The 24,499-nt window shown below is 37.7% G+C and overlaps 4 protein-coding genes and 1 pseudogene across 4 annotated transcripts; 3 read left to right on the forward strand and 2 right to left on the reverse strand.

Moving 5' to 3' along the window:
- Nucleotides 1-43: 43 nt before the first annotated feature.
- Nucleotides 44-752, forward strand: LOC129779762 (adult cuticle protein 1-like). The gene is made up of 2 exons (XM_055787434.1): nt 44-185; nt 253-752. Exons 1-2 carry the CDS (start codon nt 180-182, stop codon nt 622-624), a joined length of 378 nt encoding a protein of 125 aa, XP_055643409.1. The 5' UTR covers nt 44-179; the 3' UTR covers nt 625-752.
- Nucleotides 753-10,531: 9,779 nt separating this feature from the next.
- On the forward strand, nt 10,532-11,012 carry LOC129779973 (adult cuticle protein 1-like). The gene is made up of 2 exons (XM_055787786.1): nt 10,532-10,582; nt 10,644-11,012. The coding sequence occupies exons 1-2, from the start codon at nt 10,577-10,579 to the stop codon at nt 11,010-11,012; spliced, it is 375 nt and encodes a 124-aa protein (XP_055643761.1). The 5' UTR covers nt 10,532-10,576.
- A 1,632-nt stretch (nt 11,013-12,644) lies between these two features.
- LOC129773199 (putative uncharacterized protein DDB_G0271982) lies at nt 12,645-15,423 on the reverse strand (annotated as a pseudogene).
- A 531-nt stretch (nt 15,424-15,954) lies between these two features.
- LOC129780028 (uncharacterized) lies at nt 15,955-16,405 on the reverse strand. The gene is made up of 2 exons (XM_055787881.1): nt 16,348-16,405; nt 15,955-16,282 (listed from the first exon to the last, which is right to left on the reverse strand). Exons 1-2 carry the CDS (start codon nt 16,351-16,353, stop codon nt 15,968-15,970), a joined length of 321 nt encoding a protein of 106 aa, XP_055643856.1. The 5' UTR covers nt 16,354-16,405; the 3' UTR covers nt 15,955-15,967.
- A 651-nt stretch (nt 16,406-17,056) lies between these two features.
- LOC129780103 (uncharacterized) lies at nt 17,057-17,613 on the forward strand. The gene is made up of 2 exons (XM_055788040.1): nt 17,057-17,216; nt 17,273-17,613. Exons 1-2 carry the CDS (start codon nt 17,211-17,213, stop codon nt 17,585-17,587), a joined length of 321 nt encoding a protein of 106 aa, XP_055644015.1. The 5' UTR covers nt 17,057-17,210; the 3' UTR covers nt 17,588-17,613.
- Nucleotides 17,614-24,499: the final 6,886 nt, after the last annotated feature.

The raw sequence follows: 24,499 nt of genomic DNA on the forward strand, positions 1-24,499 counted from the left end.
TGAAAATAAGTAGATCGGTAATATTGGAAACGAACGACACATTTTGTGTGTTCGATTTACTTCCTAGCACACTCAAAGTATAAAAGTTGGAATCGATTCGATTTGGAGACATTACACATCAGTCTTCAAAACTGTAACATTCTTCTCGTTTTGCAACGACAATCCTTAAAACAATAATCATGAAGGTACGGTATTACTTATTTTCAAATCGCTGTTATCATATTTTAAGCTCTAATAATTCGTCCCACACAGTGCATCGCAGCTGTAGTCATGATGGCCGTCGCCCTCGTCGTTGCTGAAGGATCTGTTCTGCCGCTGGGCTATTCCGCTCCTCTGGCTTGGGCCGCTCCACACACAACCGTCGTTCAGCAAAATTTGGGTGTCCCTCTGCTCCACGCTGCTCCATGGGCTCATGCCATTTCTGCTCCTGCTATCAGCTATGCCGCCCACGCTTCCATCATCCCAACTGCTTACGTTCATCATCAGCCAGCCGTTGCCGTGATTGCCCAGAAGGAAGCCCGCTATCTGGCCGCTAACCGTGGAGCTGTGCATGATGCCCCACTCGCTGGACACGCAATTTCTCAGCAATCGCTGAATCTGGCCCCAGCCCCAGGAACACTGTAAACTATGCAGCTGCGCGTTTAGTTTACTTGTACATGCTGCAGAATAGTCGTTATGAATAAATTTTAACTTAGTTCCAAAAAATACACGTTTTCATTTTTAATTTTGTGGAAGGTATTTAAACACTATCGATAGCTTTAGTGCCTTAATAATTTTACAGAAAATAAATATGGTTGGTGTGTAACCAATGATTGAATGAAAAAAAAATCTCGTTTGTCAATTGATAGACATTTTTTTCAATCTAAAACAATTTTCTTGTGAAATTATCAAACAAATACAGATACAACCTTTATTGTTTTAAATCGCTATTTCGAAAAAAAAAAAAGAGCGGTTGAGGTTATTTAGTATGAAGAATCGTCGGAACAAACCAACTTCGTTATTCAATAGTTATTGCCTGAAAAAAATTCTTAGAATTCAAAAATATTTTTTTTAAATTACAAATTTTTCACTGACATTAAGATGATCCAAGTTGTTCATGACATAGTTTTTCATTTAGATTGAAGATGCGGAGAATATGACAGGTATAACGAGTAGCACTCCTCATTCAAGTAGTAGAAGCTTTTAACATGTTACAAAACTTGTGAGATATTTTGCTTAATTTGTAAACACTATACTGTTTCTACTTATCAATCCTAGGCTTTTAAAGGGTGTGTCACATCAAATTGCATCACGGAAAAAACGCTGTAGAAATTTAATTTTTAGGAATTATATCTTCAGCTTTCGCTTATAATCAGATAAGAGTGTATAGATCACGTTGGCCATGCTTCACTGTCAATTTTTCGTAAATTTGGAAAAATGTCGTCGAACGAAAAAGAGCGTCGTGAATTAATCCTGTGCACTCATTTCGAGAATCCGGAGTTGTCACATCGGGACATCGGTAAGATGCTGGGAATCGTCCAATCCACGGTCAGCAGAGTACTAAAACGATACTTCGAGAACCTAACCATCGACCGGAAGGTGAAGAACGGCAAAAATGGATGCTCCGTCAGTGAAAAAGATCACAAGCGCGTAGTTAAGCAGTTTAGACGTGATCCGAGAAGTTCGATCCGGGATGTCGCCAATAAGCTGAATTTGTCAAGTTCATTCGTCCAGCGGACCAAGCAGCGGGAGGGCCTACGTACATACAAGGTTCAGAAGGCTCCTAACCGCGACGAAAGGCAAAACATGGTGGGGAAGACGCGAGCCCGGAAGCTGTACACCGAAATGCTGACGAAGCCGCATTGCCTGGTAATGGACGACGAAACCTACGTCAAAGCGGACTTTCGTCAGCTGCCGGGCCTGTTGTTCTTCTCCGCAGAGGACAAATTCAGCGTTCCGGAGGAGATTCGCAAGTAGAAACTATCCAAGTTTGCCAAAAAGTACATAGTGTGGCAAGCGATCTGCTCTTGCGGAAAGCGGAGCGCCCCCTTCGTGATGACCGGCACGGTAAACGGGCAGGTTTACCTTAAGGAGTGCCTACAGAAGCGCTTACTACCACTATTGAAGCAGCACGAGGGCCCGACCATCTTCTGGCCGGATCTCGCTTCGTGCCACTATTCAAAGGACGTGTTGGAGTGATACGAAGCCAACGGGGTAACCTTCGTGCCAAAGGAAATGAACCCGCCCAACGCGCCGGAGCTTCGCCCAATATTTCTCTATGAAGCAGGCCCTCCGGAAGAACCCAAAAGTTGTCAAATCGGAGGCGGACTTCAAGAGAAAATGGATTTCTGTTAAAAAAAAACTACAACCTGACGTTGTACAGAACCTTATGGACGGGGTAAAGAGGAAGGTGCGAGCATACGGGCTTGGGCTCGAAGTATGAATAAAAAGAAAATGCCAAAAGTTGTTTAATAGTTTTTATTTTACTGTCTAAAATTTTCAAAAGGATCGGTCTACTGGGCGAATTTCTACAGCGTTTTTTCCGTGATGCAATTTGATGTGACACACCCTTTAGGTTGAGCGAATCATTCTATCTATGCGTTGACGACCGTGAAATTTTGAGTTCTTCATTTGTTAGAAAAATTTTCTAAACGCACTTCAAATCTTATCCTTCAAAACAAATTTAGAGTTAGGAGCTAACAAAAAGTAATACTATGATTTGAGTCTGTCAATTCTGTTTGAAATCGAATCGACAAAATTTCCCGCCGGTTCCAAGCTAAACGGTCAACTCCGTCTGCCCAAAGATAATTTGTTTTTATGAATACTTTCGAACATAAACGTTCTCTTACTAAGCGAACGTTGGTGGTTTCTATCCCAGAACTGATCATTGGTTGATAATTCAATTGGTCTTTTTCAAGGCTAGAGGCAAATGAACTTTGCGGTTTAAGGTGAAGCTGGAAGAAAGCCACGAATGGTTGCCACAATGGCGCTCATTTCTTTCATCTCCGTCCTTCACCCCTCGCCCGAAAATCAATTATTTTGCGAAACAGTGTGTAGAAAATGAAATGAGAAACATTAATCGATTGCTCACAAGATATTAAATTTTAAATTTTCATCTGCCGTCGTAATGTATAGTGGATGGCGCCAGTGGTTGTGTGGTTAGCGTAACAGCCTCACAATCCGATCGGCCTGGGTTCAATCCCAGCTGGCGTCGTTGGGATTTTCTGAGGCGAAAAATCTCTGGTTACGTCTTCCTTCGGAAGGGAAGTAAAAGAAGTTGGCCCGGCTCATGAGTTGTTGAGTCTGATAGGTAGGAACAGGTGGAGTCGCCTCCCTGATGTCGGTGATTGGCACTAAAGTGGCGGAAATAGGCCGACGAAAAATAAGCGAAGATAAAAAAAAAAAAAAAGTAATGTATAGTGACAAACGTCGGGAAACTCGAGCTAGTGCCCTGAAGGCTAAACTTTCATTTGCCAGACAACATCATCGAAACAGCTATAAAAACCACTTAATAAAATGTTATTCCTGAGTCATAGCGTTTCATGTAATGAAAAACAGTAAAATAGAATTGTGTTGATATCAATACAATTATTGTTTTTACATTTAATGGGTCTATAATGTAAGTTTTAGCAACTTTAACATTGGTTAACCCTCGTGTACTCGCGTGCAAAATCATAACACGTATACTCGCGCACGTTGTCACACACCGAAAATTGTTTGAAACTTCTCGGTAATGTTGCCATTGTGTATTTTTCAGGCTTTATTGGCATTTATTTTAAGAAGAGGGTATGATTAAATGAAAAAAACTCCAAAAAATACGTTTTCTTCGTTTTTATTATGTTTGAATAGTCATCATTTTGATACTCCAACACAAATAACGAAATTCGATTTTTTCACTGTTATTAATTAAAAGTAAGCAACTGAATATAATTCATGGAAGTATAAAGAGCTATAAAATAACATAAAAATGTATCAATCGATTGTGGTTTCATTGGAGTAAGAATCAGAACATAGCATAACTACATGCTCGAAACAAACATATTTTTTGCATGAAATGTTTCTTGCGCATTTTCGGGTCTCTTATCGCAGAGAAGAATGTATGCCGACCTTCTAGATAATCACCAGATGATAATGGTTCTGGAATATAAAGTTTGCATATTTCTAATATTCTTTGTCTCTGTATTCTTTGTAAATTAAGAATTAATGCCTTTTTATAGATAGGGCATTAAAAGATGATATAAATCGATTTCTAGGAACTTCCTTTTCTTTCTCTTGTTTTTTTTGTTGATATTGTTCATTGTAAAAAAATCCCCGGAACTGTAACTCTTAAAATTACCATAAGCTACCGATTAGTTTATACTGTTTACAATTCTTCCACAAGTGAAATTCTTTCATAAGTGTGTATACGTATGACCATTGTCTTCTTCTTCTTGAATGGCGTTAACGTTCCCTGTGGAACTTTTGCCGTCTCAACGTATGCAACGTATGCAAACGTATGCACTAGCGTCATTTATTAATACTTAGTTGAGATTTCTTAAGCCAAATAACACGCCTTGAATGTTTTCCGAGGGGCAAGCTCTAGAATACGCGTACCCACAGTCAAGTCGAAGGAAATTTCTCTGAAGAAAAATCCCCCGGCCAGAACGGGAATCGAACCCGAACACCCGGCATGATAATGTGAGACGCTAACCACTCGGCCACGGATGCACTTATAACCATTTGACACGTATGACCATTATATTTAACGAATAACTATACGAAAGTCAAACATTTATATTTTGCTTTTGAACGTATAAATCTAACGACGAATAGTTAATATATAGATCCGTTCAATCCAGTCACAAAAAGGGTCTGAAATCAAGTAAGAATAGTCCGGTAATGATCTTATGTATTAAATTCAATAAATGTTCCACGCCACTAACATTAATTTATACATTTCATTCAACAATATTCTAGAATATGAAAAAGGCACTTGTCCAAAAAAGATACTCCTATACTCGCGTCAGTGTATCAGACCGAAAGGGTTAAACAGTGACACACGTCCCCTTTGTACCAACACATGCGATACGCTAAACCCCTTTTCCAGAATTAAGCCATACATTAGACCCCCATAGCCAAATTTCCTATCCTCAGTTTTTTTTCTTACTAAATAATTATCAATTTGAGAACATTGCAGTTGATTAAATGAGTAAACTTGACATTATTTTCTTACGGAAGCGATCTGGCGTAGTGGTAACATCCGCACCTCTCATGCAAAAGGTCACGAGTTCAATTAACACTCTCAACATTCTTCCAAAAAAAGGAAGTAATGTGTCAAACCAAAATACAGAAGGCAAATCATTTTCTCAACATATTCAACAAAATAAATAGAGATAAAATTTAGTAAATATCGAGAGTAATAAATAATTATTAATACAAATTACTCACAAACTATAAAAACATTCAAATCACAAATTGGTCTATCTACAACTACCAAAATATCAAAATACGGTTCAGTATTGGTTGATTAAAGTTTAAAATCTCCGCATTCGTTGATTTCCAAATGGTTTCTTCGGTTTCGCGTTGTTTGTAACCATAATGAAGCTTTTTTCGCCAAAGTATGATGCTGGAAAAATGAGAAGATATTTTTCAGCAAAGTCCCACATTGCAGGACACTGTTTTTCAATGTTTCGTTATAACTAGAACATATGACAACCTCGGTTGTACTCCTGCCTCATCTGTGCTGATGATAATAAACTTTTCTTGCATTATCACCTTGGCTCACTCCTTGAATGTGATATAGTACTGATGTTTCCGAAACGGCAACAAGATGAAAGACGGATTTCCGTAAACTTGAACAGACTCTTTATTATTGGCGAGTTGTTAAATTTTCCCTGCAGGTTAAGAATATTTCTTTATATAGCTACAGTATACAATTCATAAATTCAGTGACTCACGTTTAGTGTCTTCTTAAAATTCCGCTATATCCAGAGAGCGATTTGCTAATGTAAATTTGTGAGGTCTATTGCTATTCCTACAATTTCAGCAATATCCTATTATAAACAACCTGCGATTATATCTAGTTTAATTTAGTTTAAGCATTATTTTTAAGCTCAGTTTTACCTTTAATTCATCAAACCGTACTAATAGTTTTAATTACTTTTAGAATAGTATTTTAGATTTTAGGAATATGAAATATGTATAGAATTCAACATGGAGTTCAATTATTTAATCATAAGAGTTCACATTATTTTGTTCCATTGTGAAATTTGTTTCCATTTGTCCGTGTCAGTGACGATGAGTTCAGGTAGGGGCTCAAAACAGTAACGGAGGTGCGTTCACATATTGCGTAACAGTAACGGAGGCGCGTTCGCATATTGCGTAACAACTGATTTATTATCCTTTGAGGAATTTGAAAATTTTGAAGATCTAAAAACATTTTAGTAAAATCATTGTGTAATGCGTCCAAGTGAGTGACATCTGATGATATGACATGGTTTTGAAGCTTTTGTGATAATTTTGACAAATGTGGAAACTGTGAATATTCTCTTCTGCTTAAATTTTGTTTTGAAAGTTTTGCAAGAAGGGCCGACATTATTGATATTGTTTCAATCAAGTTGAAATCGTCAGCTGAAACACAATTTCAAAAAAGCTGAAAATCTTGCTATGCAAGAGGCTCTTGGTGATCAGCGAACTCCAACGTGTAGAAGTAACCGAGTAAAGATTTCGTCATTTTCCTCATATAGCTGAGTAAATAATCGAGTGTTCAATAAAATGATTCGAAGGTTTTTGATAGCACTCATAACTTATAGTAAAGACTGATGCGATCTAGGGCTCAGATTTTTTGCTACTAAATGCTGTCTGTGAATCACGCAGTGAATGGCCTCAAATAAAATACCTTTCGCAGTTGTAACTTTGAGTAAGCTGTAAAACCACGATGACGACCAACCATTGATGGTGCACCATCAGTCTCAATGCTCTCGTGGAATAGCTTTTTCGGTAAAAAATAACCGATCGATTCTTCCCTGGTATCAGTCTTCATATATGTAGCAGAAATCATTTCTTGGCACATATTTTCATTTTTAATATATCGAACATATCCTAACAACAGAGCTTAATTGCTGGGTAATGTAGACTCGTCCAGCTGGAGAGAAAATCTGTTGGTCTATAATAAATTGAATAGCATTTTTCCCTCTTCGCGACGTTTCCTGAAATAATTAAAAATAATTTTTATTGAGCCATGCACATAGATAACCAAGCATTTTGTAAATACTTTTTCAATCACTTTATTCTAGTTCACTTCATTTAGCTGTGTAAATAGCTTGTAATCTATTGAATTAAATTAGAAGTTCCTCCGAATTAAATCGCGTATATGTTTGAAATTCAGATAAATGTTAAACATGCCTGAAGGACTCGTACGCTCAAACACATTATCTTACACGAACCTGTTCACGTTTTTTTACTTGCCGAATTTTTCATCTTGTACTTTTTGTACATTTTATTTTCATCATGTGCGTCTATTAAAATGTACTGCAATAATATTTTCTACTAAGATATCAGTCATTCTCAGGGTTGTGGCATACACAGAATATTCTGTATTTTACAGGTTTTTCGCCAAATTTCAGACACAGAATTTGTATATCCAAAATTATATATTTTCTGCAAAGATACAGAATTTAAAGATATTTTTTTAAAATTCTAATTTAAATGTTAAAAAAATTACAGTCCACTTCCTTTGTCTACCTTCTTACAAATAAACTTTGTATTTTTATCGTTGAGTCATGAAGATATGTATTTATAAAAATGTTCAACCATATGAAATGTCACCTCACTTCTCCATTCCTGCTAAGGATGTTGATGAGACACGGTTGGCTTCCACAATGATGGAATCTATTTTGAAAGCAAAGAACTTTGTATCGGCTTAAGGAGGAGCGTCAAGCAATGTTGCCACATTGAAATCTGTATTTCCGAGCAAAAATAAATCTTTTTTATCTGTACTGAAAATAGAAAATCTGTATTGGAATCTGTATAAAGGATTTTGCACCTGATAAGACTTTTGCATAAGATTTAAGTAGAAAGTAATAAAAGCATACTTGTAGTAAAGCGTATATATTCTGCTTATCCATATTTCGAAGCTCGTGATCATTGGTATAGCTTGCCAATTTTTTTATGAATGAAACTATTTTTCAATTTTCACGTCTATGCATAAAATTTACTGTGCAATTCTTTCTCACACAGAGGTCTAATTAGATCAAAAATATGAAATATCTTAGATTGAGAGTTTTAGATACATATAATATTATGCCATTAAAAAAAACATTTTAAAATGTATTTTTAGGGAAAACTGACGGAAACAGTTTATGTAATCACTTTGCTCGTGGTGTTTCGATATCTTGCAGGAGTTGGCCACGATGTCGTTTGATAACTGTACTGAGGCACTTCCCCCTCGGATTTTAATAAGTAATTTCGATTTGATAATTGTGTTCATAGTTTTTGTAGCGAGAGGGTTCCAAACTTTTGTTTTGTTCGCATTATTTGCGAAAAAATACGATTTCTGTCACTACTATGTTTGACACATTTGATAGTAGCAAAAATAGTTCATTTCAGTACTGTTCAAATTGCGTCAAGGATGAAATTGACGGAAAATTTAAGAGAAGCAAAGTTCAACAAAACCATGTATAAATATCATACAATTTATTATGAGAAAACTTTTTTTATGATTTATTTTGTTGTATTGATACGACTTAACACTAGGTCTTCGGACGTCTCTTATATACCTATCTTTACTAACACGCTTCAATTTGAAGGAAGAAAAAAGAAAATAGACATTAATATATATTTTCCTCGATCAATGCATAAAAATGGAAAATGTGGAATATGTGGAGTGGAGATGGAATATAAATACAGCCGATTTTTGTAATTTTCCTTATAAAATTCGAAATGCGAAAAAAGTAAACCGTAAATGAGAAAGAATTTTTTATAATTCTTTCCATTTTTTCCGTTAGTTTTTTGATGCAGATTTTTTTGCTAAAATACAGATATACAGATTTTTCTTAGAAAATTTTACAGGATCAAATGTGGCAACCAAGATTATTTTTATAACAGAGTGATTCACGTAATACAACTTAAATATTTCAAAAAAGAACTTGTGTTATTTTATAGGGGTCGATATTCAAACCCCGTCGACCCTCAAAATCAATTCTCGTTTCTGTGGCCCCCAGTGAAACCGAAATATCGACCACTTTAAGAAACCCTGCGCTAAACGATGACGAACGACGAATAACGAAGCTAGAGAGTAACGCAAAGTCGTAGTGTTGATATTTTCTGAGAAATGAACAAATTATTGATTTCTAGGTCTGACAGACCAATGCGCGAGTATAGGAGTGTTAAGATAATTGTGTTGCAGAGCTCGGAACACTGCCACGCTTCCTCTGCTGTCAAAGATAGTAAACGGAAAGGTATTACATTGTGTCAACTTCACGGGTATAACGGCTGACAGACCAATTAGCTGCGGGTCAGTTGTTTTTTATACATCCTGGCTGGCAGGAAAATCACACAGAGATGGGGATTGCGATGCAATGTTTATCATATCAGCATCGGGAAAGACCGTTGTCTGTTCGCTAGCTGGTGTGATTTGAATGTGATTTGGAATCACGAATGCTTTATTTATACCCAATAAATTGAAAGCGGACAGAGCATGAATTGTAATGTTTTTTATCGAGTACATATCACTTTTCTAGATGAAGTTCACACTGAAACGTTGTGGAATCGACAAAATATTGGGTTTCCCAAGAAGTAATTTGTCGATTTTTTTTCATTACAAATAAAATACAACTTTTCTGTACATGGATAATTTATAACATTGACGAAAAAACTCTTTTTTTTGCATCGATTTCAACGAAGTTTTCAAAATTGCCTTTCGATTTGTGATGCGGTTATTATTTTTTGAACAACTAATCATCAAAGACGAAGAGGAAATTCCTATAGTTTTGTCCACTGCTAAATTTCAAAACTCATCTTCATGATTGTTGTTTTAAGGATTGTCGTTGCAAGACGATTGATACACTTTTGAAGACTGATGTGTTATGTCTCCATAACGGACTGATTCGCGCTTTTATACACCAATCGTCCAGGAATATTATGAAACATGTAGATAGGAGCTGACTGATAAAATTCACCATACTATGATTGTGTAAAAATTCTATCGCACCCAATTCACAATTCTTACTTCTTACGCACATATCAATGAAACAGTAACAAAAAAATCCTTTCACTCCAGTGAATTTCTTAGTGGTAAAACATGTTTACAACTGATTGCACCTCTCGACGTCATGAAGACCATGAGTTTCGCAATGGATTCTGTTTCATTCACGTCGCTTTTGGTCGAGTTTCGTTTAAGATTGACAACTTGTAAACAAAGAACAACAACCTCTCGTTATTCGGTTCCGGCTGTTTATACCAAATTATTCAAAATTTCATCAGCCAGTCATTTTAATGTACATCTGATCAATCACAATCGATGTATAAAAGCAGAAATCAGTTCTTCCAGTAGGTATAACACATCAATCTGTTAATCTGTAATAATCGTCTCGCAACGACAATACTTAAAACAACAATCATGAAGGTGAGCTTTGAAACAAAATAATATGGATGTTTTGAAAATTTAAACCATTTTTTTTCAACAGTGCATCGCAGCTGTAGTCATGATGGCCGTCGCCCTTGCCGTTGCTGAAGGATCCGTTCTTCCACTGTCCTGGTCCGCTCCACTGGCGCTGGCTGCTCCCCACACCACCGTCATCCAACAGAACTTGGGTGCCCCTCTGATTCACGCTGCTCCATGGGCTCATGCTATTGCTGCTCCTGCTATCAGTTATGCCGCCCACGCTTCGGTTATCCCCACCACGATCGTTCAGCAGCCAGCCATTGCCGTGATCGCCCAGAAGGAAGCTCGTTATCTGGCTGCCACCCGTGGAGCCATTCATGATGCCCCACTCGCCGGACACGCCATCTCCCAGCAATCGCTGAATCTGGCTCCAGCCCCAGGAACGCTATAGACTCTGAGCTGCGTAGAAAGTTTATTTGTATTTGGGACGTTGTTTATGAATAAAGTTCAGTTCTACTATGAAATATTTGTTTATTTTCTTGAACGATCAGTGCAGTGAGACACTCTCGCCAAAGTGATAAAAGCACATCTCCATCAAGGATAGAACTATCAGTTTTCAAAAAGAGGTTTTTATCTGGAATTCATAAAGGAATTCATGCTAATGAAAATTTTGATTGTTTGATTTTAGCTGCCTTGACATGCACAAAATTAAATAAAAAACCAAAAATTTTCCGACCGAGAATCACTCAACTTTTGAACTTTTCTTTAACGCAAACTTTTTTTTCTTCCAGAAGGTTTATTAAAATTGCGTTGAGAAAAAAACAACCTTGTAATACTCTGTTTTTTTTCTCAACGCAATTTTTAATAAACCTTCTGCAAGAAAAAAAAGTTTGCGTTAAAGAAAAGTTCAAAAGTTGAGTGATTCTCGGTCATTTTTGGTTTTTTATTTAATTTTGTGCATGTCAAGGCAGCTAAAATCAAAAATTCAAAATTTTCATTATCATATGACCATTTTCAATTACGACTGATATTTCATAAGGGCATATTAAAAATCATTGACCTTTTTGCGAAAAACCGTAACTCGAAATCTAGATGTCTGATCAAAATATAATGTAGGGGAGAGGGGGGCACATTCGGTCATTTTTTTTCCTTGATTTTTAATATTTTTGGTAAACTTAAAAAAATAATCCTGAATTCATCCTGGTTGTCATTTGGACATCAATGTATCATATGAGCGTGCTAGAGGTGCGCGTTGATGCGATAAGGGATGGTTTATTCGAATTTTTGAAAATTGCTTTTTTGTCCAAATGTGTCCCATATGTGGGGCTATTTCAAACAGTCCTGGGGCACTTTCGGACAACGAAAAAAAAATTAAAATTTTTTGTTTATCAACAACTACTTCTGTTGCCTCTTATTTCCAGCATATTTTGCATTTTTCTGTTTATCAGTATTTGTCTGGAAGGAAACTGCTTGCTATCAGAGTCAGTAAAAAATCATGATTTTGCTTTCCTCCGTTTTCGAGTGGTGGTTTTCCGCAGTGAAATTTTTGGAAAAGATTCAACATTTTCCGGGGACAAAGTTGCCAAAGTATAATCTATCTGTGCTGTAGACGCAATGTTTTGCAGCATTGTTGTATTACCCGATGAGTCAGTTGCTACCTCCGCTCCAATAGGTGAAATCATTTGAGCATTCAAAATCCTTGTCCGATAAAACCCTTCTTGAGAATGGATAGAAACCTGTCATTTTGAATCCAGCTAGGATATTACTCAGATTGATTACTCGCCCTTTCGCCTCTACATTATTCATATTAGTCTGCCCTTATAAAACGCTTTCCTTCCTTCTGAAGTTCTATTGTTTCAGCTGCGACTGAAAAATGTCGGAACCAGAGGCAGAATATAACCTAGACTTCTGAAAAATAACATTTATGTGTTTGAAGAAGGAATGGGGAATGGACAATGGGGTGTTCACAACACAATCGAACTTAAAAGACTTAGTTCAAACTTGATTTCAACAGCACACAAACAAAAATAGAGGAGCAGCGTATTTCTCTTTTTTCTTCTTTGTCTGACTTCTCTTTCTCTTTCTACCTTCCCATTCTCTCTGTGACTCCTCTTTCTCTCTGTGACTCCTCTTTTTCTTTCTGACTTTTCTTACTCTTTCTGACTTTTCCTTCTCGTTCTGAATTTTCTTTCTAACTTTTCTTCCTTTTTCTAACTTCTTTTACTCTTTCTGACTTCTCCTTGTCTTTCTGATTTCTCTTTCTTTTTCTGACTTCTCTTTCTCTCTCCAACATCTCTTTCTCTTCTCTACTTTTCTTACTCTCTCTCTCTCTCTCTGATTTCTCTTTCTCTTTCTGATTTCTTTTTACCTGTCCCCTCTCTTTCTCTTTCCGACTTCTCTTCCTATTTCTGACTTCTATTTCTCTTTCTAACTTATCTTTCTGTTTCTGACATCTCTTTCTCTTTCTAACTTCTCTTTCTCTTTCTAACTTCTCATTCTCTTTCTGACTTCTCTTTCTCTCTGTAATTTCTCTTTTTTTCTGACTTCTCTTCCTCGTTCTGAATTTTCTTTCTAAGTTTTCTTCCTCTTTCTAACTTCTCTTCCTCTTTATGACTTCTCTTTCTCTTTCTGACCTTTCTTTCTCTTTCTGATTTCTCTTTACCTTTCTGACTCCTCTTTCTCTTTCAAACTCCTCTTTCGGTTTCTGACTTTGCTTTTTCTTTCTGTATCTGACTTCTCTTTCTCTCTCTGACTTCTTTTTCTCTCTCCGACATCTCTTTCTCTTCTTTAGTTTTCTTACTCCTTCTGATTTCTCTTTTTCTGATTTCTCTATACCTGTCTCCTCTCTTTCTCTTTCCGACTTCTCTTTCTTTTCTGAATTCTATTTCTCTTTCTAACTTCAGTTTCTGTTTCTGTTTCTCTTTCTCTCTCTGACTTCTCTTTCTCTTTCTGACTTCTCTTTCTTTTTCTGATTTCTCCTTACCTTTCTGACTTCTCTTTTTTATTCCTATTTTTATCCCTTTCTGTTTATCTATCTGATTTCTCTTCTTCTATCTCTATCTTTTGAAGAGAAAGAGGAAGAAAAAAGAAATTGAAATTGAATTCAAACTGGATTTTTTTTCGTACAAACATCGAAGTTTGGCAGCAAAGTAGCTGAAAGAAACGAATTTTCGTACTCAACACGTTTCCAGCGGAACTTTACCTCTGGGACTTATAATCAAAATTTTTGGGGCACATAATTTCACCTCCGCCCCGCTAACGAAGAGGTATCGAGATTTAGTGGACTATATATTGTACAGAGTCACGGATTGAACTACTATCAATATAAATAAAAATAAATCGCCAAATGTGTTGCTAAACACAAAACTCAAGATCGGATCGTCCGCATAGAGCTGTCCTTGATTTGTTGTAGTCTTCTCTGTTCATATATCAATTTTACGACGAGGAAAATCGGATTTTTCTTTAATTTTTGAAGGAAAATGGGAAAAAATCGAATTCACATGATACACTTTACAATTTACCTACTCACTTTTAAAATTACAATCATGAATGAAAATTTTTCGTATCAGATATATATTCCATTTAATGAAGAAACATGTGAATTATTGAAGAATGTGTACCCAAACTAGCGTTGGCAGAAAACATTTCATCTTTGGCAGAAAAGATGCCATTTTCTGTGCATGAGAGTCAAATCAAATAATGAGCTATTTTGAAAGCTTAAAAATGGTTCATATGTGTGCGCACAGACATCTCTTTCTATTTTCTTTTCTCATTTCATTTTGGATTGTGCAAAAAAAAAGTCCATACGATGTCAATGAGGATCGAACCTAGGCCGGCTGGAATGCAAAGCTAATTTACACGACCACGCTATCCACATGGCTAATGGTGCTTAAGAAGTCGTTCATCAAATACGTTATAATATTGCACCTGATTATAGAATGAAGTAGGGAGGTGTTTTCTAAGAGTAAAACAATATCTATCTCGGTCTGGGCCGTGTTTGTGGCAAAGCATGCGGAAAGCTTATTTGTTTTTTGTTTCGCTCGCTCGTATTAATCTTATATTAAATATTGTACCATGTATATTATACAAATGCTTACCAGTACTTGTGAGTCATGACATTTTCTGTTATGTTATGTCTCATTTAATGTCATTAATTGGGATGACAAAACATGAGCTAAAAATCAATTTTGGGTATGGGAATGAACGAAAACTGTGCCTGCTACTAATGTTATATTCGAATGGCGAGATTTGTTAGAAGTGTTGAGAAAATTTATAGAAAGAAAAAATTGTGTGTCGATCACTTAATGTATAGTTCTGGAATTGAACCCAAGATCTTGTTGAGTAAGAAAATGTAAACGTTCGAATGTATTCATATCAAAAATCAGTTTCAGGCTAGACGAAGTTTGTTGGATCAGCTAGTATGATAATATTCAAATGTCTAATGAGCTACTCTAAAGTTATGAGTATCTAATTATGAGGTTAATCTGCTATTGTTTAGAGTCTAAACGTATCTATCACAATTAATAAAATACGTTTTTTGCAATTTAATTTGAATTGTAAAACTGTAAAATGTCAAGCGCTATTTAAACGCCCGAACTGCCCCGTTTTGATTGGGCCGATTTACAGTTTCCCCAACACAGCCATGAAAACCAAGGAACCTGGATATTGTGTAAAATTTTATGTTGCAAATGAAATTTCTTGTGCCGATTATTATGTCGAAAACACGGATGTATGAATGGTAAAAGGCAATGAAAGACACCCAAGAAGAGATGAACGATTTGCCACGTCAAAAACGACCATCCACTTTTCTAACTGACTGTTGTTTTCTTCGATATTCGTGGTGTTGTCCATTCGGAACCCATTGCGGTGGGTTAAACGGTTAACCTTAACTGTTATGAGGCGCTTGAGAGACAAAATTCATCGCAAACGGCCCGATTTGTCGAGAACACTTGGATTTTTCACCACGATAAAGCACCGGCTCAACGATCGATCATTGTGAAAAAATGTTTGACCAAAAATGACACGAATGTGATGGAACAAGCTTCTTGGGACCCGTTTTAACAGCATTGAAGATATGAAAACGAATTCGCTGTGTGAAGGCAATTTCTGAATACAATAAAAAAAATTATTTCGATGACTGGATTGTTCCTTGGAAAAGGTGTAACTATTGCCTCAGAAGAGACCCATTTTGAAGCCGATATTTGAAATTTAGATGATAAATGATTTTCTTCAAAAACACAAATTCCCGGTATATATCTGACAGAATTTCCTAACTAAAATTATTTGAGGAAATTTTTTTCATTTCGGAAGATTCACAAATCGCCTTAGAAATACCCAATGACATTTTATCACGATTTATTCAGTTGCCAACGAATCCCAAACCCATTACTCGATCTTATTTTTACATTACCAGTACTTGTTGTATCCCAAACCATAACCGTGTCCGCCATAGTTCCACAGTCCATTGTCAACAACCTTGGTCACAACTGGAGCCGAATATCCCCAGGTCTTTCCGTACACTGGCCAGGCACTTCCGTAGATTCCAGGGTGAGCATACTTGGTCACCGCTGCTGGTGGTGTCAGCAGAGTCTTTCCATAGATTCCGTTTGCTGGCCAAACCGAGGTGCTCACCGGCCAGGACAGTTGATGATCCAGGACAGCTGGGACATAAGATGCCTGAGCGATGGCGGCAAAGACCAAAGCGATGATTGCGATGAAGGACTACGTGATGGAAACAGGAAAATGTTTAACTTAAAAAAGTTACGAGAATCTGCATGATTTTTTACCTTCATTTTGAAAAACAACTGCTGTGTTTTACTTGTGATGCTTTAGAAGATACTTGAGTGTGATTGATATCGAACCCTAGTCACCACAGTCCTTATATACTATCCGAACTGATTTGAATGACTTCATGTCATCATTTTTTCATAAAAGTCGTTACGATAGAATGATAGGCAACCCAACCACTGAACAATTATCAATAAATTAGATTGTCACACATTTGAACACCGCACGAATACGATGAAATTAGCGATGCATATCAAAAACACTTATCCGTTTCAGCCAGCCATTGCTTTTTTTTTTCAACCACATTTCTTGAGTTCGAAAGAACCGAAACGGATTTCCTCCATATTTTTTTCCAGTGCGTGATTTTGATAGCCATCGTCCTTATTATCATTGAAGCCACTCAACAATTCTAATTAGATTTAATGTTCTATCCTATCGAATTGAAAACCTTTGAAATGTAATCAAAGTTGCGCTAGATGGATTCAAACTGTGGTTATGCCTCGTGAATGTGACATTACGTTCACAATAACAAACATTTCAATTGAAATGTTACGCATCCTTGCTTTTGTCCGTTTTCATAACTACTCAACTAACCACAACAACGGATGAACGAGGTTCGTGATAGCTAGAATAAAATTAGGCTTCTTCGCTTTACAGTACAATTCGCGATACGGTTGATTGGGCACGTGAAAAAAAGGATGATCGACCAACAACTAGAATTGGACATGGCCACAAAACGGACCTGAATCATCGCTCTGATGTTCAGTGCATATAAAAAGGATCGCAATCGCTGACAGTGCATCAAATACAACTCAAAGTTTTAACTTGTTACTGTCACAGAAACACAGCAGCTGTATTCAAAATGAAGGTAAGAAAATTAGAATTTTCTCGTAAACATTGTAAACTCAGAATGTTTCTTACTAGTTCTTCCTCGCAATCATCGCTCTGGCTTCGATCGCCGTCGCCCGTGCGTCCTACATCCCAACCATTCTGGATCATCAAGTGTCGGTGCCGGTGAGCACCTCGGTTTGGCCAGCAAATGGACTCTACGCAAAGACTCTGCTTCCAACTGTGGCCGTTAACAAATACGCTTACCCGGCAGTCTATGGAAGCCAGTGGCCCGTGTACGGAAAGAACTGGGGCTATTCAGCTCCGATTGTGACCAAAGTGGTTGACAATGGACTGTGGAACTATGGTGGACATGGGTACGGTTTGGGATATAACAAGCATTGGTTGTAAATTTGAGGATGATCAATAAATAGATGTGTGTGCACTAAAAATGTTCTTGATGTGTATCTTGTAGTAATGAATATGAGAAAGTGGCCATTTATGGAAATAGCTCCGAAAACAATCAAATTTTCTATATGTCGTTAATAAACACTGATTGTTCCCAAACATAATGAAGTAAAAAGTTAGCAATCATTGCACGATAGCGGTCATCATTGACAGTCATCATCATTGAAAATATTCGATAAAATAAATTAAAACACATTTTAAAACAATAATACAATTTATAATTTAAAACAAATATAAAATGTATGAGTCTTCCAAAAAATCAATTAAAACTAAACAGTGTCAAATCCTTACTTGATTAGATACCGCACCACTAAAATGGCCACAACTCGGTAAATAATGGGTTTTGACGTAGGATTACGTCTTTCGAGAACATATTGGGGTACAAATTAAAAATCGAAGTCGAGCACATCATGAAAATTGTCCAACTTCAAACGCTTATTCCTCAGCCATTTTATGATGAATTGATGAAATTTTTTCGTCAATCGATTTCGGCACTCCATAACAATTTTTTATATTGAACAAAATAATATATGTCATGACAATCTTCAATATTTTTGTGTTTTCCTTTTATTGCACGGGATTTTATTTCTTTATGCGTTTATCTTCGTACCCAATAAAATTCCTTTCTAAACATAAATGGAGCTCTCTGAAACCATTGTCGTTCATCATTTTCAATATTTTTAACATCTATGGGGAAAGTCCGCCAAAAATCTGAATTCCCTGTTCTCACATCGGAGTAAAGAGAATCATTCTCTTCTCTTCGGCTCGCCCTTCGGCAATCATCGTTCTCTTCGAACATCTCTCCTTCCGGTAGATCTTACGTTTAAGAAACTGTGTTTTCCGACACTGTTATTTTGAGTGTACAAGAAATGGGTTAATTGCAAACTGAAGGAATTAATTATATATATAGCTGTATATTATTTTATGTCAGCTTTATTTCCCACAGACTGGTGAACCAGTCAGTCAGTCCAGTCAGTGGTTATTTTAACTGACTCGACTGATGAATACAAATCTGCCTCTTCATTCAACTGAGTTCAATCCACACTTCCATTTCCTTCAGACACTAATTTTATTCGGAAAAGTCGGAAAAGTTACATTACTGATGCAAAAAAGTAGTTGCCCCATCAATGGACGGTTTATTGTCTACCCATCGTGAACTCAAACCGCGTAACCGTAGCGTAACCGCGTTGAACTCAAACATCGATGCATGCACACGTACATGGGAGAAAGAAAGAGAGGAACGAATTCGTTCTGGGGGAAGTCACTTCAAAATGCAATGAGGACAATTTGACTGGGAAGAATGAAATGATATAGTCGAGACGGTAGAGGGAGATAGCTGACTATCCTCAGTTGACTATGACTATGCCGAGCCCTGGCTGTTACTGCTGCTGAAGATGTTGCTGCTTTGATAACGCTTCTGTTACTGATATCGGATTTGCTTCTCTTTGCTTTTTTCGGTTTTTCTTCCCTTCAATTGATGGCCTCTATGGATAAAAATTTATTCTATTTTATTAAAATTAATTCTATTTTATTCTAATTTATTAAAAAGTTCAGCGGAATCTGTGCGAGAAGTTCAGGACAGTCAATACATCCTTAAATTATATCAAAAATGAACATTCGCTGCATTGTAGTGCGCCTGGAACTTAATGATTCCAATCCTAATAGCATACATCGGTCGGAATACGGAGGAAGATTGACTGGATCGTTCCATGGAAGTCGTTTCAGAGCAAACCGTAAAAAGTTTTTCTGCACCCGTTCGATTGACAAAGTGTGAACTACGTAATGGGGAGACCAAATTGGAGCAGCATACTCAAGAATACCACGAACTAACGTGCAGTACAAAGTCTTCAGAGTATGAATATCAGTGAACTCGTACGCATGACGGCGAATGAATCCTAATACACAGAAAGCTTCAGCGGTTATAACGCCCACGTGCTCGTTGAATCTGAGCTGAGTATCAATCATGACTCCGAGATCACAGTTTGTCGATGTTCGTTCTAGTATTGACGATTCCATCCTGTATTGATGCAACACGAGGTTATTGGAGCGACCAAAGGAAATTATCCTGCATTTTTTGTCGTTGACATGCATTCCATTATCGCCACACCATATGAGCATTGTAGTAATGTCCTCTTGAAGAGTAAATCAATCCGAAAGCGATGAAATCACCCTGTAGATTTTCAGGTTATCGGCGAATGCAAGCTTAAATGATGAAAGCAGTAAGCTCAGATCATTGATAAAGATGTTGATCAATAGTGGTCCAAGAACGCTTCCTTGTGGTACTCCAGAAGTGATGCTGAAACTGCGAGATCTACATGAATTGACCAAGACATATGCAGTGCGATCGCGGAGATATAAAAATATCCAATCCGTTATCGAATCTAGGAAACCTATCTTCTTTAGTTTTTTTTTTTTTTTTAATTCGTTTATTTTTACAGGCTCAGTTACTTAAGTTTAAAGGAGCCGAATTCTTAAATATATTTTTAAAACTATATATATATATATATATATATATATATATATATATATATATATATATATATATATATATATATATATATATATATATATATATATATATATATATATATATATATATATAGAAACAATTTCCTTACATCTATGGTTAAGGAAAACCGGTGGAAAACCGATTACTCGCGGTGTACTCGAGTTTAGAAGGGTGACATATTTTTAGGAGAAGGATGGGATATAAGGAAATTGTAACAATGTTGATGAGCACTCAATTCTTAAATCTATTCGTATATCTATAGTTTATTTACATTTCAACTTATTCTACTATTTATAGCAAGGGGACGAATTACCCGCAAAGGAAGGAAAGGAGGGTATAAGGATGTAGGGACAATCACACACGAAGATCTATAGCTTTAAGGAAAACATATATATGGGACATGTAATCAAGGTCTAACCGAGCCAACACATCTCTCACCGGCACATTGGGCTGTCTTCCTCGGGCCCGAAGGGAGTTTTCTAAATTCGATCTGGCGACCAGATACACCTCGCACGACCAAACAATGTGCTCGATGTCGTGATAACCTTGGCCACAAACGCAGAGATTGCTGCTGGCAAGATTGAAACGAAAGAGTAGTGCATCTAACGAACAGTGATTGGACATGAGTCGGGAGAAGGTGCGGATAAAGTCCCGACTCAAGTCTAGACTTTTGAACCACGGTTTGAGGCTAACCTTAGAGATAATCGAGTGAAACCACCGGCCCAATTCATCTTCATTCCACTTGCGTTGCCAGTTAGCGATGGTATTTTTGCGAACTAAAGAATAAAATTCATTGAAGGCGATTTGACGCTGATAAATATCGCCTTCAATTGCACCTACCTTTGCCAATGAGTCAGCCCTCTCATTACCCGGAATTGAGCAATGTGAAGGGACCCAGACAAAGGTAATGACATAACAGCGTCTGGATAAAGCACTCAAAATTTGTCGTATTCTCTCAAGGAAGTACGGCGAGTGCTTTTCCGGCCTCACTGAACGGATAGCTTCGACAGAGCTAAGACTATCCGTTACAATGTAATAGTGTTCAACAGGTCGTGAGGCGACGCTGTCCAGCGCCCAGTATATCGCTGCCAATTCAGCAATATATACCGAGCAAGGATTCTGAAGACTGTGTGAGGTGCTAAAAAATACGTTGAACACTCCAAATCCTGTGGACTCATTCATAGAGGACCCATCAGTAAAGTATATATTATCACAATTGATACGCCCATACTTTGCATTGAAGATTGTAGGAACGAACCCCAATCTAAGATAATCTGGATTTTCATGGATTTTCTCCTTCATGAACAGATCGAAATGTACAGAGGAATTGATGTAGTCAGGAAAACAAACACGGTTGGGAATATACGAAGAAGGAACAACCTGCATAGAGGTGAATTCATGATATGAATTCATGAATCCAGAATGAAAATTTAGCTCGATCAATTGCTCCAAATTTCCTTGGTGATCGGAAATATCGGATTCATAACCTTACACCGGATGAGGAACCGAAGAGATAATAAATTGAAGCGATCTTTTAGTGGGAGTACGCCTGCCAAAACCTCGAGACTCATGGTATGCGTTGAGGGCATACATCCCAACGCAATACGGAGACAAAGATACTGAATTCGCTCGAGTTTAATGAGGTGTGTTTTGGCAGCTGATTTAAAACAGAAACTGCCATACTCCATCACTGAGAGAATAGTTGTTCGATACAACATAATAAGATCTTCGGGATGGGCTCCCCACCAGGTGCCGGTAATTGTACGGAGAAAGTTTATTTATATTTATAGTAGTTGACATTTTTTACTCAGATACCTAATATGGGCCCCCCAAGTACATTTGGAGTCGAACCAGACCCCAAGATACTTGAATGACATAGCATGAGTGATCGGTTTACCCAAAAGTTGAAGCTTTGGTTTTGCTGGTCTATGCTTCCTAGAAAAAACCACCATCTCTGTTTTCTCCGTGGAGAATTCGATCCCTAGCCCAATGGCCCAGGTTGAAAAATTGTTCAAAGTATCTTGTAAGGGTCCTTGCAGGTCGGATTCGTTTGATCCTACGACAGACACCACTCCATCATCTGCAAGTTGTCTTAGGCTGCAATTTTGTGTAAGGCAATTGTCGATGTCGCTTACATAGAAGTTGTACAAAAGGGGGCTTAAACATGAGCCCTGGGGGAGGCCCATGTAAGAGACCCGACTTACTGCCGAATCTCCGTGAGAAAAGTTCAAATGTTTCTCACAAAGCAAGTTATATAACATATTATTCAATAGAGGCGGCAGACCCCGAGAGTGTAATTTGTCTGACAAAACCTCTATTGAAACAGAATCAAAGGCCCCCTTTATGTCCAAGAATACTGAAGCCATTTGTTTTTTTTCGGCGTAAGCCATTTGAATTTCTGAAGAAAGCAACGCAAGACAATCATTCGTCCCATTGCCCCTGTGGAACCCATATTGTGTATCTGAGAGTAAGCCATTCGTTTCAACCCATCGATCAAGGCGAAACAAGATCATTTTCTCCAACAATTTCCGTATACAAGACAGCATTGCTATTGGGCGGTACGAATTGAAGTCGGACGCGGGTTTTCCGGGTTTTTGAATAGCTATAACTCGTACTTGTCTCCAATCATCTGGAACAATATTATGCTCCAGAAACCGATTGAATAAATTCAACAAGCGATGTTTCGCCACATCAGGGAGATTTTTCAGCAAGTTGAACTTAATTCTATCCGATCCCGGAGCAGAATTGTTACATGAAAGGAGAGCAAGAGAGAATTCTACCATCGAAAACTCGGAATCAAGATCGCACCTATCTTGTGGTATATCTCGAACTATTTTTTGCACAGGAGCGGAATCAGGACAAACCTTCCGTGCAAAATTCAAAATCCATCGATGTGAATATTCTTCGCTTTCATTCGTTGAAGAGCGATTTCTCATGTTTCGAGCCACTTTCCATAATTTTTTCATTGACGTTTCTCGTGACAAACCTCCCACGAAATTTCGCCAATAAGCACGTTTTTTCCCTTTGATCAAGTTTTTAAATTAATTTTCAAGGTCCAAATACGTCTGAAAATTTTCAGGGGTTCCACGTTTCCGAAAAGCTTTAAATGCATTCGATTTTTCTACATAAAGTTTGGAACATTGGCTATCCCACCATAGATTGGAAGGCCTTCGACGAATAGTGTAACCTGGGATGGGTTTCGTTTGAGCGCGAACCGCGCTGTCATAGATCAAACGAGAAAGGAAGTTATACTCCTCCAATGGAGGTAAACCATCTCTGGAATTGATGGCTAGAGCAATCGCGTCCGTATATTTTTTCCAGTCAATGTGTTTTGTGAGGTCATATGCCATGTTTATAGATTCAGAAGAATTCGACCCAATGGTGATGGAAATTTTGATTGGCAAGTGATCACTACCGTTGGGGTCCTGGATAACATTCCACTTACAATCTAACGATAGTGAATTCGAGCAAAGCGAGAGGTCAAGAGCACTTGGGTTAGCAGGAGGTTTAGGCACACGTGTTGTTTCCCCAGTGTTCAAAACGGTCATATTGAAGTTGTTACAAAGGTCATATATCAACAATGAACGATTGTCGTCGTACTGTTCCCCCCAGGCAGTTCCATGAGAGTTGAAGTCTCCCAAGATCAATCGTGGCTCAGGAAGGAGTGAGCACATGTCAACAAGTTGATTGCGGCTAACCGCAGCTCTCGGAGGCCAATACAAGCTGACAATACAGAGGTCTTTGCCTCTGATGTTTGCATGACAAGCAACAGCTTCGGTCCCTCCAATAGGTGGAAGGTCAATTCGAAAAAATGAGTGGCACTTATTGATCCCCAAAAGCACCCCTCCGTATCTATCATCACGGTCCAAGCGTATAATATTAAAATCGTGGAAAGAGATATCATCTCGCGAAGAAAGCCAAGTTTCGGACAGAGCAAAAACATCACAATTGAAGTTATGAATTAAAAATTTGAATGTACCCAATTTAGGGATAAGACTACGACAATTCCACTGAAAAACAGTGATATCTCCGACCTCTCTATCTAAATTAGACATCAAGAGAGATAATCATTGCAAGGAGGGGCCATGTTTGCATCAATTGCTGTAAAATTGTCTTTAATACTGGAAGCATTGAGATGACAAGGGTTCTGATGGAGTCGGAAACATTAAAACACTTGAAGATTTGATCCAAAAGGTCAGACAACTTTATAAATCCCGATTGGGAAGTTGAGCTGGACGGAAAAACAGGGACAGTTGGGGTTTTTGATGTCCCCTCGAGTGCTGGGTCGTTCGAAGGTGAACTATTCCCACGGAAGCCAGGAGGAACCTGATTTTGCTTGTCCGCTG

The sequence above is a fragment of the Toxorhynchites rutilus genome, chromosome 3 (assembly GCF_029784135.1).
Source record: "Toxorhynchites rutilus septentrionalis strain SRP chromosome 3, ASM2978413v1, whole genome shotgun sequence".
Taxonomy (NCBI): domain Eukaryota; kingdom Metazoa; phylum Arthropoda; class Insecta; order Diptera; family Culicidae; genus Toxorhynchites; species Toxorhynchites rutilus.